Genomic DNA, 13278 nt, shown 5'->3' with positions numbered 1-13278 from the left:
CCCGCCCCGCACGCCCAGACTCACTCTGCGACCGCGCGCACTTGGTCTTGTGGCTGTTCATGCAGGCCGTGGAGCAGTACGGCTCCATGTACCCGTTGGGGCCGATGCACTGCGTCATGTCGAAAAACCTGCACTGCGTTCGGCAGCCGGTACAAGTGGTCAGTTTTCCGTATTTCTAAAATTCGAAACAGAGAAAGATAATTAAGAGAACTGCAGTTCAACTGGAAAAAAAATATTGTTATTTTTCATGACACCTTTTCTCTCTGCAAAACAATCCTGTTAATCTTGACTCGGGCTTAGGGAGCCAAGTCCCCATGGGGACGCAGGCTGTTCCGAGCGGTGCGGCTGGATGAGGTTCGAACACAGGAGACGATCTCCGCTAGGTCACCTTCAAAAACTGTTTCCTCTGTTAATTTATCAAAGAAAGGCACAGTGTTCTGTTTACAATAAGGGCACACTCCTTAGTCATTAGACAGAAGAGATGAAATGGACCTAAAAATGTAAGCCTTGATCATCAAATGAATACGGTTCTTCGGGGAAGTAGTTGAAGCTGTTCATCACGCACCCCACCGAGCTGCTGCTGCTCCTCGCACTTCTGGACCGACTCTTAAAACTGATTCGCCACCTACTTCCTACATTTAGAATCTTATTCAACCCCAACAAAATATAAAAATAAGTATTTTTAAATTAAAAAAAAAACTTCATTCGAGATGATTTTGGGCAGCGGAGAGGAGCAATTAAGGGGGATCGTTTTATAAACTGTATAAATGTCTAACCAATGTACTCTATACTTGAAACTAATAACACAAAATTTGAAAAAAGTTTTTTGGCTATTAGTTATAACTCAAGTTAATCATTAGTCAATAGATAATAATGAAGTCGATCCTTCTGCCAAGGGTGAGGATTTGCCAACACTGATGTAATTCAAAGAAATGAGGTCAAACATATGAAGGTAGGAAAAGGAAGCACACTTTGAAAGGTACTAGGCAAAAGCAGCATCACTGAACTATACGGTCTGACAAAAACACAACTCGAATGAACTGCTGTGTTTGTATTAAAAAATCTACTTGATGGTCACAATTAGAAATCGAACATAAGGAAAGGCAAGCCTTTTAGAGCAACTTTTATTTGAGCTCTCTTCTGAGTGGTTACAGAACCGTCATAATCAGTTAAATCGAATATCACTTATCGTGTTGCCAAATAACCGTATCCATCTTCCCATCTGATGCTGAGGTCGTTGTACTCATCTGCATACCTGGCAGCACCTAATACAGTGTGACCATATAAGAAGGCCTCAAGATGTTCCATGGATGGATGAATAAACAGATGTCAGAGAAGATGACAATCAGGCCAAAAATAAAGTTGCGTGCATAAACTTCACAAGCACCAAAGGACTTCAGAAAATAAAGGCAGTAAACTGGAGTATAAACAATAACTGAAAACAAATAACTAACAGCAACATCAAAAAAAGAGGAGAAAATCCAACTTTCTCAGCATACGACAAATAAAAGAGGGGGGAGAATACGGCTATTTCCGTGCCGTGCCAGGAAGGCACGTTACATTCATCTTTGTAGCATAAAAAATAACCCATGCTGCCTTATTCCTCATTTACTCAAGTAACACTTAAAGGAGCCCTAAGTTTTATTTTTCAAAGGGGAAATCAACCCATTCTTTGATCTCTGATAGGCTCCAAAAAGAAATATACTCATCGATCAAAGGAATGACAATGAGGAAGAAATAAAAATCTATTCAGTCGAATTACGACTCCCCCAAAGTCAGAGCGACAGGAGAGAACGCTCTGGGCTGTGTCTGGAATGAGAACATGTTCTCCTGAGGCCTGTATAATGATTTCGATTTTATATTGGGGAAAAGATCAAAGAAAATACATCGATGAAACAAAGGAAGATAAAAGAATGTTGAAAATCTGACACCACCACACAAGTCAGGAACCCTAAAAACACCAGGACCCCCCACCCTGTGTCACAGGATCACGGAGACAAACGGCTGCTCGCGGCACGTGCGTGCACGAGACCACCACGCAGCAGCCTCGACACAGAACTGCTCCACCAATAATCCAGTGAATGAAGTCTAACCGTCCAATCTAATCTTGGATTAGATTTTTTTAATTTATTAGAAACATCTTTCAAGTTGAAATGATTTTATGGGCAGAATGGTTAATTATCAAGTTTTAAGACGTACCGATAAAAAGCAGACCAGTTGAATTGGGTCAAGAAAACAAGGCGCTAAGCAACTGGTCACACGGACGAATACTTTTATCTGAAGAGAATGAGGAAGCACTATCAGGAAGACAGAACCGTTAATACTGAAAATATTTTAACATAGCTGCTTTTATCGTGACCATGACTTCAAAAAACAAAAAGGACCCACTTAATGGAAGAACATTAGCAAAAAAAAAAAAAAAAAAGCCTGTGCCATGTTCTCTGCTTCACATGTGAATAATGGGGACAACCACGTTCAAATTTAATGCATCCTGTGAACGTGCACTATGTGATTTAAAGGAATGAAATTAAATGGAACGAGTTCACAAGTAATGCAGCCCCCATTCGGGCATGGAGAAAAACAGACCCACTTACGAATTTGGTGCAAAAAAATGAGGCAGAACTGATGGATACGAGATACTGGTAGTGTTAAACGTAAATATGAGCCAGTTTATGAAAACCTGGCTCATTTTCAGTCTACTTATTGGAAAACGGTGCCTCACATTTTAATTTTAACCCATTCCGGAGGAATATCAAAACTGACCATCACGTGATTTTAAAAGTTGCTGTTATTTTTCCTTTCATGTGTAGGTAACACCTTTATTTCACTTAGTACATTTGACTAAGCGAGCAGACGACCTGAGCAGGCGCTCGAGAGAGACGGGTTTAATGGTCTTGCTGCTGCACATCTAACCCAGGGCATGGGCAGCAAGACTTGGCCGGCACGGAGGCTACTTCCTTGTCACATTCAAATACAACTTAAACTTGACTTGGGTCCACGGCACTGCATAGAAAAAAATTACCTTTCCATTCATTAACGTCTAGCTGAAACGTGGCATTCTGTTTCATTCTGATTGTAAGCGACAAACCACGTGAGCTTTAGCAGAACCTATGACTTTGTCCAAAAAAAAAAAAAAAAAAATCCCCAGTTTTTTACATTGTACTGGCAGACAGCTCGCTATATCATCACGTTCCACATTACTTCAGAAAGCACTGTCGTTATTGACCATACTATCTCCTGACCTAGTGCATTCACGAAGCATACATATGACATCTGAAAATTTTTAAATGACTTGATAACTCTCTTAACTGACTCTGGCCGTGAGCACGGATGTTGTATCTTACGCATTCGATGCCATTCTGAGAACTGGCGCGCCCACATGACTAAGGCCATCAAACGCTGCAAACAGTCAAGAGCCCGGATCAGAGGCAGAGGTGAGGAACGTCGACAACGACAGGATCTAGCACTCATTTTTACAGTACGTGAAGATTAAGAGATATATTCAAGTAAAACTTACACTTCATTTATTCAATAAAACCCTAAAAGTAGAGCTCTTTATGTCGCAAGATGTGTATGCAGAGAAAAAGTCCAAAAAATGTATATACCACTTTATGTTACTTTCTTCATTACTGCATAGTTTATAATTTTTCCTTCGACACACATCTACTATTTCTAATTAAAATTTTTTTCTAACTGACCATGGATGCCAAAAATAGTGGGTAAAGTCTGCTGAGCAACAGGATGTTTACATAGTATAATATATCCCCCCAAAAAACTTACTAAATACAGACGGAAAAGTAGCAACGGTCCCTGGGGAGCCCTGACAGCCACAGCTTTAACAAGCGAACCGGGTTAACACACAGTCCCGGGGCTGACACTGAGGAAGACACTGCGCAGGCACAGTCGCCCTTGCGAGGGCGTCCGTGCCGACAGGTGTGCTCCATCAGCCTGAGGCTGGGAGAGCAGCGGAGCAGCCTGAGGGCAGGCCAGCAGCGTCCCAGGGGACTCAGATGGGTCAGGCCTGAGAGATAAGGAGGGGCTGGGGCACCACTCCCGATTAGAGCAGCCGGGACGCCCGCCCCAGCCCGATGGAGTGACGGAGACCAGCTTTCACTCCCCCACCCCCATCTTTAGCAACTAGGAAACTAGATGAAGGGCAGGAAACAAAGACTGTTAAACAGTGCACAGAATAACTTGTTCTATGAAAGTAAAAAATCAAGCAGTAGAAAGAGATCTAGAAATGATAGATATGAAAACAGTAAAGATGTTGAAAGAGCTATGATACATAGTCAAAATCAGCAGCAGAAATCATGAACGTAACGGGGCAAAGAACAGAGAACAGGAGACTCGGATGGAACATCTAGACATGACACAAGATCCGAGATGAAAAATACACTGCATTTAATTTTGTTAGGTAAAAGATTAGTAAAATTAAAGATAAAACATCAGAAACTCTCCAAATGAAGCAGAAAGGAAAAAGAGACTAAGAAAAGAACAAACTAAATCACAGAGCCACCGTGATCACAGGACCCTAGCAGGAAGTCTAATGTATCTGGAATTGGGGTCTCCAAAGAAAAGAGGGGAAAAATGAAAAAGTTTTAAGTGATATGACGGCCTGCGACCCTGGATTATACGGGCCCCAGACAAGCCGCGACGTGTCCCCTCTGCTGTAAGGGACATCAGTGGGCGGACGTGAGGAAGGCTGCAGCTCACTCAGCTGGCAGCACCACATCAAAGGACACCCTCGCGGTGGTCACAGGGCCACTGTCACACCTGTCCTGACCGTGTGCGTTTATTACTCATGTACTGCTTCCTTCATTCACTTGGATTAATGGGAATATAGATTTGGAAATGATTTTGAAAGAAAGGGTTTTTTTTTTTTTTTTTTAATCTTTCGAGTAGGCACCAAAGAAAGGGACTTTTTTTTTTTTAAATTAAATTTATTGGGGCGACACTGGTTAATGAGGAGAGGGACTTTTATAACCTATAATTGAGTGCCTACCGTGGACAAGGAAGTGTGCACTAAAAAATTACATCTGAAAATAACTTTTTAACAATATAAAAAATGAGCTTATCACAAGACACGTAAAATTTAGTGAAAGAAAAAGTTCGTGTATATCTTAGAGGTAAAGTAAGAAAACAATCATCTGATATATTTTAAGTTCATAAATTTTAATAGATAGGCATGCCTCATTTTATTAAGATTTATAGAGCTTTTTACAAATTGAAGACCTTCTACCAGCAAAAAGATCACTGAAGGCTGCAATGGCTAGCATGTTCAGCAAGAAAATGTTTTTTAATTAGGGTAGGTACCCTGTGTTTAGACATAACACTACTGCACACTTAATAGACTACAGCCAGTATAACGTAATTTTTTTACGCACTGGGGAACCAACAAACTCCGGCGACACAGTTCACCACAGCCTCCGCTTTACGGCAGCGGCGTGGAGCTGAGTCCCAGGTACTCAGGGAGGGAACCAGCGAACCAGCAGTGGCCCACGCAACGGTGGGGCCTGGGCCCCAGCTGCGCTCCTGCTTACCTCGGGCTGCATTAAGAAAGACTCCTGCATGTGATCGCGAACCTCCTTCCGGGAGCTTGGGTGGCTACCTACCTAAAAGAGATTTTCAAACGCTTTACAAAACATATAAAGAAAGGCTGCTAGATCGAAAGGCAAATAAGCAATTTGTAAAAGTTGATTCTTAATTACAAACTCATTCCAACTTTTAAAGAAGTCTATCTGTCCTGTCCCCAGTGCCACTGCTCAAGTTAAGAGAATTATCAAATAACTTAAATTATCCTACAGGAAACCTCTTTTAAAAATAAAACAATACTAATAGGGCAAGGAATTAAAAATACACCCTTAGATTTGACTCACCTATACGTAGAATTTATAAAACATCACCTATCTCTTAGATGACAAGGTATCTTAAAATCTCACTGAAGTCTGTGCATACTTACAATGATATCTCGAAGCATTCTAAATTAAGTGATTTGGGGTTATGCAGTACAATTTTCATCATCTGCAAATGGGCTATTGTGGGAGCTCATTTTAAAGAACATGTGACAGCGTCCGGCACATACGCATTGACATGCTTACTCCTCACAGAAAGCATCCTGCTTTCCATGAAAGACAAAACGCTATGCAAGACAACGAAAAGTGACTGAAAAGAATTATAGTATCCACTGGCAGGATCTAGGTTATTAATTTTTTGTATCGGTATACTCCAGAAACTAACCGACCAATGGGGACATAAACGATGGCAGCCAAGTTCAATGTCAGAGACGAAGGTCAAAAAGGCCTCGAGGGGACGGCAGGGACAAGAAAAGGTCACCGTACAATTTTAGTTCCCAGGCTACAGGAAAAGGAGAAGTGACCAGAGCAGCTGTGTGGCGTTTCCGGGAGTGTCCCAGTGACGACCTATGCACGGCTTTCCACTTCCCCACTGACAAATTATGACCACACAGTATGTGAATTATAAAACATGAAAATACTGTGAAAACGGAAATGAAGCTTTTAAAATCATTTTTATTTTATGAGAGAATGAGGACTATGTCTGATCCCCACCATAGTGGAAGCCTTTGGTGTCGGTGGGGGGTGTGGTGAGCAGTAAGGAGGCCCCCCAAAGCCTCGGGGAACCAGGCCTCCTGCTCCCCCCCAAGCAATAACGAGGAGCTCCTCCCCCCACAGTGCCACCGGAGGCCACAGAGAGGGCCCGGACTTCTACTGCCACCTGGCGATGGGGAGGTGGCGCCTCTCTTTTCCTATGGACCAGTGTCAAATAAAGCCAGCTGAAGCCAAAGGTTTAAATAGGATCCATAGTATCGTGATATCCAAAATATCCAGGCTGCAATAAAAAATAAAAAATCACTTATCCTACCAAAACCAGGAAAACACCAATTTAAATGGAAAGAGACAATCAACAGATGCTAACACTAAAAACACAGAGATGTTAGAACTGACAAAGATTTTTTTAAGCAGCTATGATAAAAATGCTTCAACGAGCAATGAAAACCACTTAACAATGAAACAGATTCTTATCCAAGAAACAGAAGATCTGAGAATCACATGGAAATTCTATAAGTGAAAAATACCCATAACCAAAAAAAAAAAATCAGTGACTGAGGTATGTCCAAAAGAACACAGGAGCCAAGTGAAAATGCCCCCCAATGGCCAAAGCTAGAAAATTATGAGCAACGAATCAAAGCAGGACCGATTTATAACCCAGAGTATAAATACCCATGAGTCCCTACCGATATTAATGATTGAATAAATTAATAAATGCAGAAGAGACAAATCTCCGCAGAAAAGTCCCAGGTCATCTACATACTCTGGTTAAGGGGCGGGGCTTCGGCAAGGCCATCGGCATCAACCTCGCCGGTCACGAATCCTGCTGACAGAAACGCCCTTGTTATGCGATGAAAGTGGCAGAGTGCAGAAGGCAAACGCCTCTGCGACCTTCCTTCCCCCAGTCTGGGTAACGATGAAAGAAACGGCGGACAAGTTCTGACGCAGGGACATCCTACAGCACGCCTGACCCCCAAGCACCTCCAGGTCAAACACGGTCAAAGACAAAAAGGACGGGGGAGTGAGGAACGGGTTAAAAGTTAAAAATGTCACAACCGAGAGGGGCCTAGGGTGATGTGGTTACGGAATACAATGCGGTATCCTGGATGGGGTCACAAAACAGAAAAGAGACATCAAATAAATGCTAAGGGAATCCAAGTGAACTACGAACTATGAACTTTACAAATGATAACGTGCCAATGTTGCTTTATTAATTTTAGCGAATGTATCACAGTACTTTAAGGTGTCGATAAAGGGGAGAACTGGGGGGAGGGGGCTGTAACGAGAGAACTCTGTACTATCCGCTCCGATTTTTTGTAACATTAAAACGGTCCGAAAAATATTAAGCATTAGTAAAAAAAGTAATAACCGCAACAACCAGAACAAAAAACCCCAATGGATGGGACCGACAGTAGAATGGAGGAGAGAGAAGAAGGAGTCTGTGAAGGGGAAAACAGAAATTATCCAATTTGAACAACAGAAAGAAAACAGACTTGGAGGGAAAAACTTTACAGAGCCTTGGGGATTTGCCTGACTAGAAAAAAATGGTCTCTCTCTCATGTCGTTAGGGTCCCAGGGGTAGAAGAGAAAGGACAGGGCTGAAAATGCACTCAAATGTCTGAAAACACTGCAAATTAGGCAGAAGACAGAAACCTACAGAGAGAAGTAGCTGAGCAAACCCTAGAAAGGACAAATGGAAAGAACCACCACAATACATCGCGGTCAAATTTCTAAAAAAAAATAGGAGTAAAATTTGAACAAAATTAAAATTTGAATAAAGACAAAAAAATTTTTTGAAACAACCAAAGAAATAGAGAAATACAATTGGAAGGACAGCCTAGGAAGACAGCACACTTTTAGACAATAGCCCCCCTCTACTCATCCAAACACCACAGGAAAAAAACGCGGCACTGACCCCACCCACACCAGCAAAGGCCAAGTGGAGAGCCCAGACTTGCACCTGACCTGGTTTCAAGGTGATGCCCTGCCCCGCGCCCAGCCAGGGAGAGGTCGGCGAGGGCCAAGTGGGGAGCCTGACCTCTGCCCCTTCAGCAAGTAGCGAGGCACCCTACCAACGACCCCCTCCAGATGAGAACCAGCTAAGAGAGTCAGGACTTTCAGGAATGACTAGCAGTAACAAAATTACAATGATGGAGTCTGAAGAGCAGAAAGGAAAAAAACGAATGAAGAAAAGCGAACAAAGCCTAAGAGACCCGTGGGACAGATCCAGGGGATCAGCCTGTGCACTACGAGAGGCCCAGAAGAAAAACGGAGAGGCACGGAAGATTAGTTGAAGAAACAGCGGTTCAAAACCTCACAAATTTGATAATGGACACAAATCTACAAAGCTAAGAAGCACAAGACGTTACAAGTAGGATAAACTCAAAGACATACACAACAGGACATTATAATCAAACTGTGGAAAGACTGACTCCTGAGCAGCAAGCACAAGGAACCCTCAGTAAGATTTGCCACCAATTTCTCAGCAGAAACCATGGAAGCCAAACGGCCGTGAGATGACATCAGGTAAAAAAAACACTGAAAGAAAAACCTTTCAATCAAGAATACAAATCCAGCAAAACTACTGCAAACATGAAGGAGAAACCACGACAAACCCAAATAAAAGTGGAAGGAATCTGGTGCCACTAGACCCGTCCTGTAAGAAACGCTAAAGAGAGTCAAAGACTGATGCTGAAATGAACAGACGCTGGACGGTACCTCGACAACATGATTTTAAAGACAAATGCACTAAAAATAATTGTCTCTTATTAGGCACGCGATGCTTAGATGTAATTTAGTACGATATAAAGGGGGTGGGCGTACATGGGAACAGAGTTTTTAACTGTTAAGCTTTTATGGAATCACATGAAACAGACATAAACTTAGGATGTTAAACATCATCCTCGTGGTAACCACAGAGACAGTATCTAAAAATTACACACAAAGGCAATGAGCAGAGAAAAACGACTCGCTGCAAAACCAACACACGCACGAGGTGGCAGCAGCGGAGGGGATGGGTCGCAGGGACCGTACTGGACATACGGGAAAAAAAAGGCAGGAAAAAAATCCTTCCTTATCCGAAATAACTAAATGTAAATAGATTAAATTCTCCAGTCAAAAGGCAGATGTCAGTAAAATTGAAATAAAAATGATCCGACTATAGGCAGAGTCTACGAGAGACGCGCTTTACATCCGAATCCACACATAAGTCAAAAGGGAAATAAAGAAAAAAGATATTCCATGCAAATGATAGCGGGAAGGAAGCAGGAGTGGCTGTGCTAATATCAAACAAAACAAAGTTATAAAAGCTATCGAACGCTGACGTGAGACCGTAAGCAGCGTACACCGGCGAGAAGGTAAATCGGCAAGACGTGACAATGACAGGCACGAACGCACCAAGGACCAGAGTCTCAAGCAGAGTAAGCGAACGTCGCCAATATGACAAAACGGACAACTCCACGAACACAGCTGGAGAACTCAACAAGCCACCACTTCCGTGGGGACAGGAGACAGCCCGGACGGGCGGCGAGTGCTTGGGGACCGGATATGTCCACGGCGCCAGGGGCCACAGCAGTGGGGCGGATGTGCCACCAGGCCGCGGGGACACTTCGTCAAGGCTGTGCCCGCCCCCAGGGACTCTGGTCAGGGACCCCGGTCACGTACGGAGGTCAGGGATTCTGGTCAGGGATGGAGGTCAGGGAGCTGTGTCCCGGCCGCGGCCTTTACCGCCCTGGAGAGACGCCCGTGGCGCCGCAGACTCGCCCCATCAGAATCGCTCGACGGACCAGCACAGCGCCACCAGGGCGAGGGTGTGAGGTGACGGGCTCAGAAGCACAAAGGAAAAGAATCTCAACGCGAAGGGACCAGGTAGCCGGGAGGCCAGCCAGGCTGGGGGTCGCAATACCAACAACTCGGTGATGGGCTCCCAGACGAGGCCCCCCTGGCGGCCCACCCGCTCGCAGTCCCACTGAGACTTGAGCAGACCACTCCCATCAGCACTGAGCCCGGGGCCAGGCTGAAGTCAACCTTTTTAATAAACTATCAGTTGTTAAAAAGAAAAACTCTGTGCCTTTTCAGTCATAATAGAATGAAACTAGAAATAAATAGAGAGAGAAAAACTGGAACACTCACAAATACAGAGAGATTAAGCTACACACTCTTAACCAATTCATCAAAGAACTCACATGAGAAATTCGAAAATACTTATTTAACAAATGAAAGCCAAACCACAAAACACCAAAAGTGATGAGATGCAATCGGTGAGCAGAGCAAAATTTGTAATCTAAATATCTATTTTTAAAAAGATGTCACCTTAAAGAAGTAGGAAAAAAACCAACCAACCAACCCCAAAACCAGACTGAAATCACAGATTAAAGCAGAGATTAAAAAATAGAGAGCAGGAAACCGGAATCAATGGAACCAAAAGTTGATCACTTCAAAGAGGCCGACAAACCTTTAGACTGGGAAAAACAAAAGATGAAAAGAACAGAGAAACAAAAGGGATGAAACTATGGACATTCCCCACAAACATACACATGCACCCCCAAAAATTGTGATTAAATGCTGCGAACAATTATACTCTAACGACTTGGATAACACAGATGAAACAGACAAGTTCCTCAAAACACACAAACCACCAAAACCAACTCGAGAAATGCAAACTTTCGACAGACCTGGAAGACGCAGGGAGTAAGTCCGACCCAATGACTTCTGGTGAAATATGCCAAACACGTGAAGAACACAAATTCTTCTCAAACTCTACCAAAAATCAAAGACAATGGAACATGCCCCAACCCTATTCTCCTAGCGGGCATCACACTGATTCTAAAGACAAAGACATGACAACAAAGAAAATTACAGACCAACATCCCTTATGAATATACACATAAAAACCCAGAACAAGATGTCAGTAAACCAAATTCTGCAGCAGATGAAAAGTATTATGCACCATAACCAAGTGGGCCTTATCCCAGAATGCGAGAGTGATTCAGTGTAAGATAATCGATGTAATACACACATGAATAGATTGAAGGTAAAAACCATATGATAATCTCAAATGATGGGACGAAAGTTTGACAAAATCCAACACCCTTTTATGATAAAAAAATATTCAACAAACCACCTCGACATAATAAATGCCATATGTGAACAATGCTGAATGACACAAAGCTCTAAAATCGGGAACAAAACAAGGATGCCCACCTTTGCCACTTCTATTCAGCATAACAGTGAAAGTTCCAGCCAAGGCAATTAGGAGAAAAATAACGAAAGGCATACAAACTGGAAAGAAGTGTAACTACTGCGATTTGCAGATGACATGACTCCGTATACAGAGAGAGAATCCCAAGGGATCCAGAATGAAGCTACTAAAGCTAATAAATGATTTCAACAAAGTTGGAGGGTACAAGATAAACACTCAAATATCAGCTGTGTTTCTAAAAAACAGCAATGTGCAACCTAAACAGGAAATTAATGAAGCGATGCCACTAACAACGGCACCTCAAGAATAAACTACCCAGGTGTAAATGTAACCAAGGATTAAAGGTTTGTTCACTGAAAACTACAGAAGACTGCAGAAAGAAACTAAGGAAAACCTAAATAGATAGGAAGACAGCCTACATTCACAGATAGGAAGATTTAACACTGCTGAAATGTCAACAATATCCAAAGCAATCTACAGACCAATGCAAGCACTATCAAAATTCTAATAGCTTTTTCTGCAGAAATGGGAAAGCTGGTCCTCAAATTCATATGAAATTGCAATAGATCTAAAACATCCAAATAATCCTGAAAAAGAGCAAAGTTGGAGGACTCATTTCCTGATTTCAAAACTTACTACTAAGACAGTTATCATTAACAGTATGGTACCTGCATTAAGAATCAACATGCAGATCAACAGAATACAGAACCGAGAGTCCAGAAATAAACCCACCCATCTATGGCCAATTAATATTTGACAAGTATGACCAATCCATTCCAGTGCTGGGACAACTGGCCCTCCACATGCAAAAGAATGGTAGGTAAGTTGGACGCTTGCCTTATACATAAACAAAAATTAATTCAAAATGGACCAAGGACCTAAGAGTAAACACCATAAAACTCTTAAAAGAAAACACAGGGAATAAACCATCTTGACCTTTGATTTGGCAACAAATTCTTAGTTATGGCACCAAAAACATGATCAACAAAAGAAAAAAGGAGATAAATTTGACTTCACTAATATTAAAAACTTTTCTGCATGAAATGACATTATCGAGAAAGTAAAAAGACAGTCCACATACGGCAGGCAATATTTGCGACCATGTTATCAGACGAGGGATTAACATTCACAATAGGCAAAGAATTCCTATGACTCAAGAACGAAAGAAAAAAACAACGAAATTCAAACATGGGCAAAGGACTTCCATAGATACTTCTCCAAAGATATACAAAAGGTCAATAAGCACATGAAAACACGCTCAATATCATTAGTCATCAGGGAAATGCAAATCACAACCACAAAGAGATATCATTTCACACCTAGTAAGATGACTATAACAAAAAAAATTTTTTTTAAACAAAAAATAAGGGTTGGCAAAGATGGAACCCTCACGCACTGCTGGCAGAAATGTAAATGAATGATACAGTTGTGGAAAACAGTCCACAGTTCCTCATAAAGCAAAATGTGCAACTACCCTATGACCCAGCAACTCTTCTCCTAAGGATGTACCCA

The 13278-nt window shown here is 42.3% G+C and overlaps 1 protein-coding gene across 1 annotated transcript in view; it reads right to left on the bottom strand.

Annotated features, from left to right (window-relative positions):
• The window catches only part of ZMYM2 (zinc finger MYM-type containing 2), a 92550-nt gene that overhangs the window by 38062 nt on the left and 41210 nt on the right, over positions 1-13278 (bottom strand). Inside the window, exons 6-7 of the mRNA XM_023530713.1 lie at positions 5541-5612; positions 11-175 (exon numbers count right to left, since the gene is read on the bottom strand). Of these exons, the coding sequence (XP_023386481.1) occupies positions 11-175; positions 5541-5612 (237 nt within the window). The remainder of the gene's footprint in view (positions 1-10; positions 176-5540; positions 5613-13278) is intronic.

This window comes from Pteropus vampyrus, unplaced genomic scaffold, assembly GCF_000151845.1.
Source record: "Pteropus vampyrus isolate Shadow unplaced genomic scaffold, Pvam_2.0 Scaffold52, whole genome shotgun sequence".
Classification (NCBI taxonomy): domain Eukaryota; kingdom Metazoa; phylum Chordata; class Mammalia; order Chiroptera; family Pteropodidae; genus Pteropus; species Pteropus vampyrus.
Note: the sequence above shows the minus strand (reverse complement) of the source record. Positions and strands in the feature narration are given on the sequence as shown.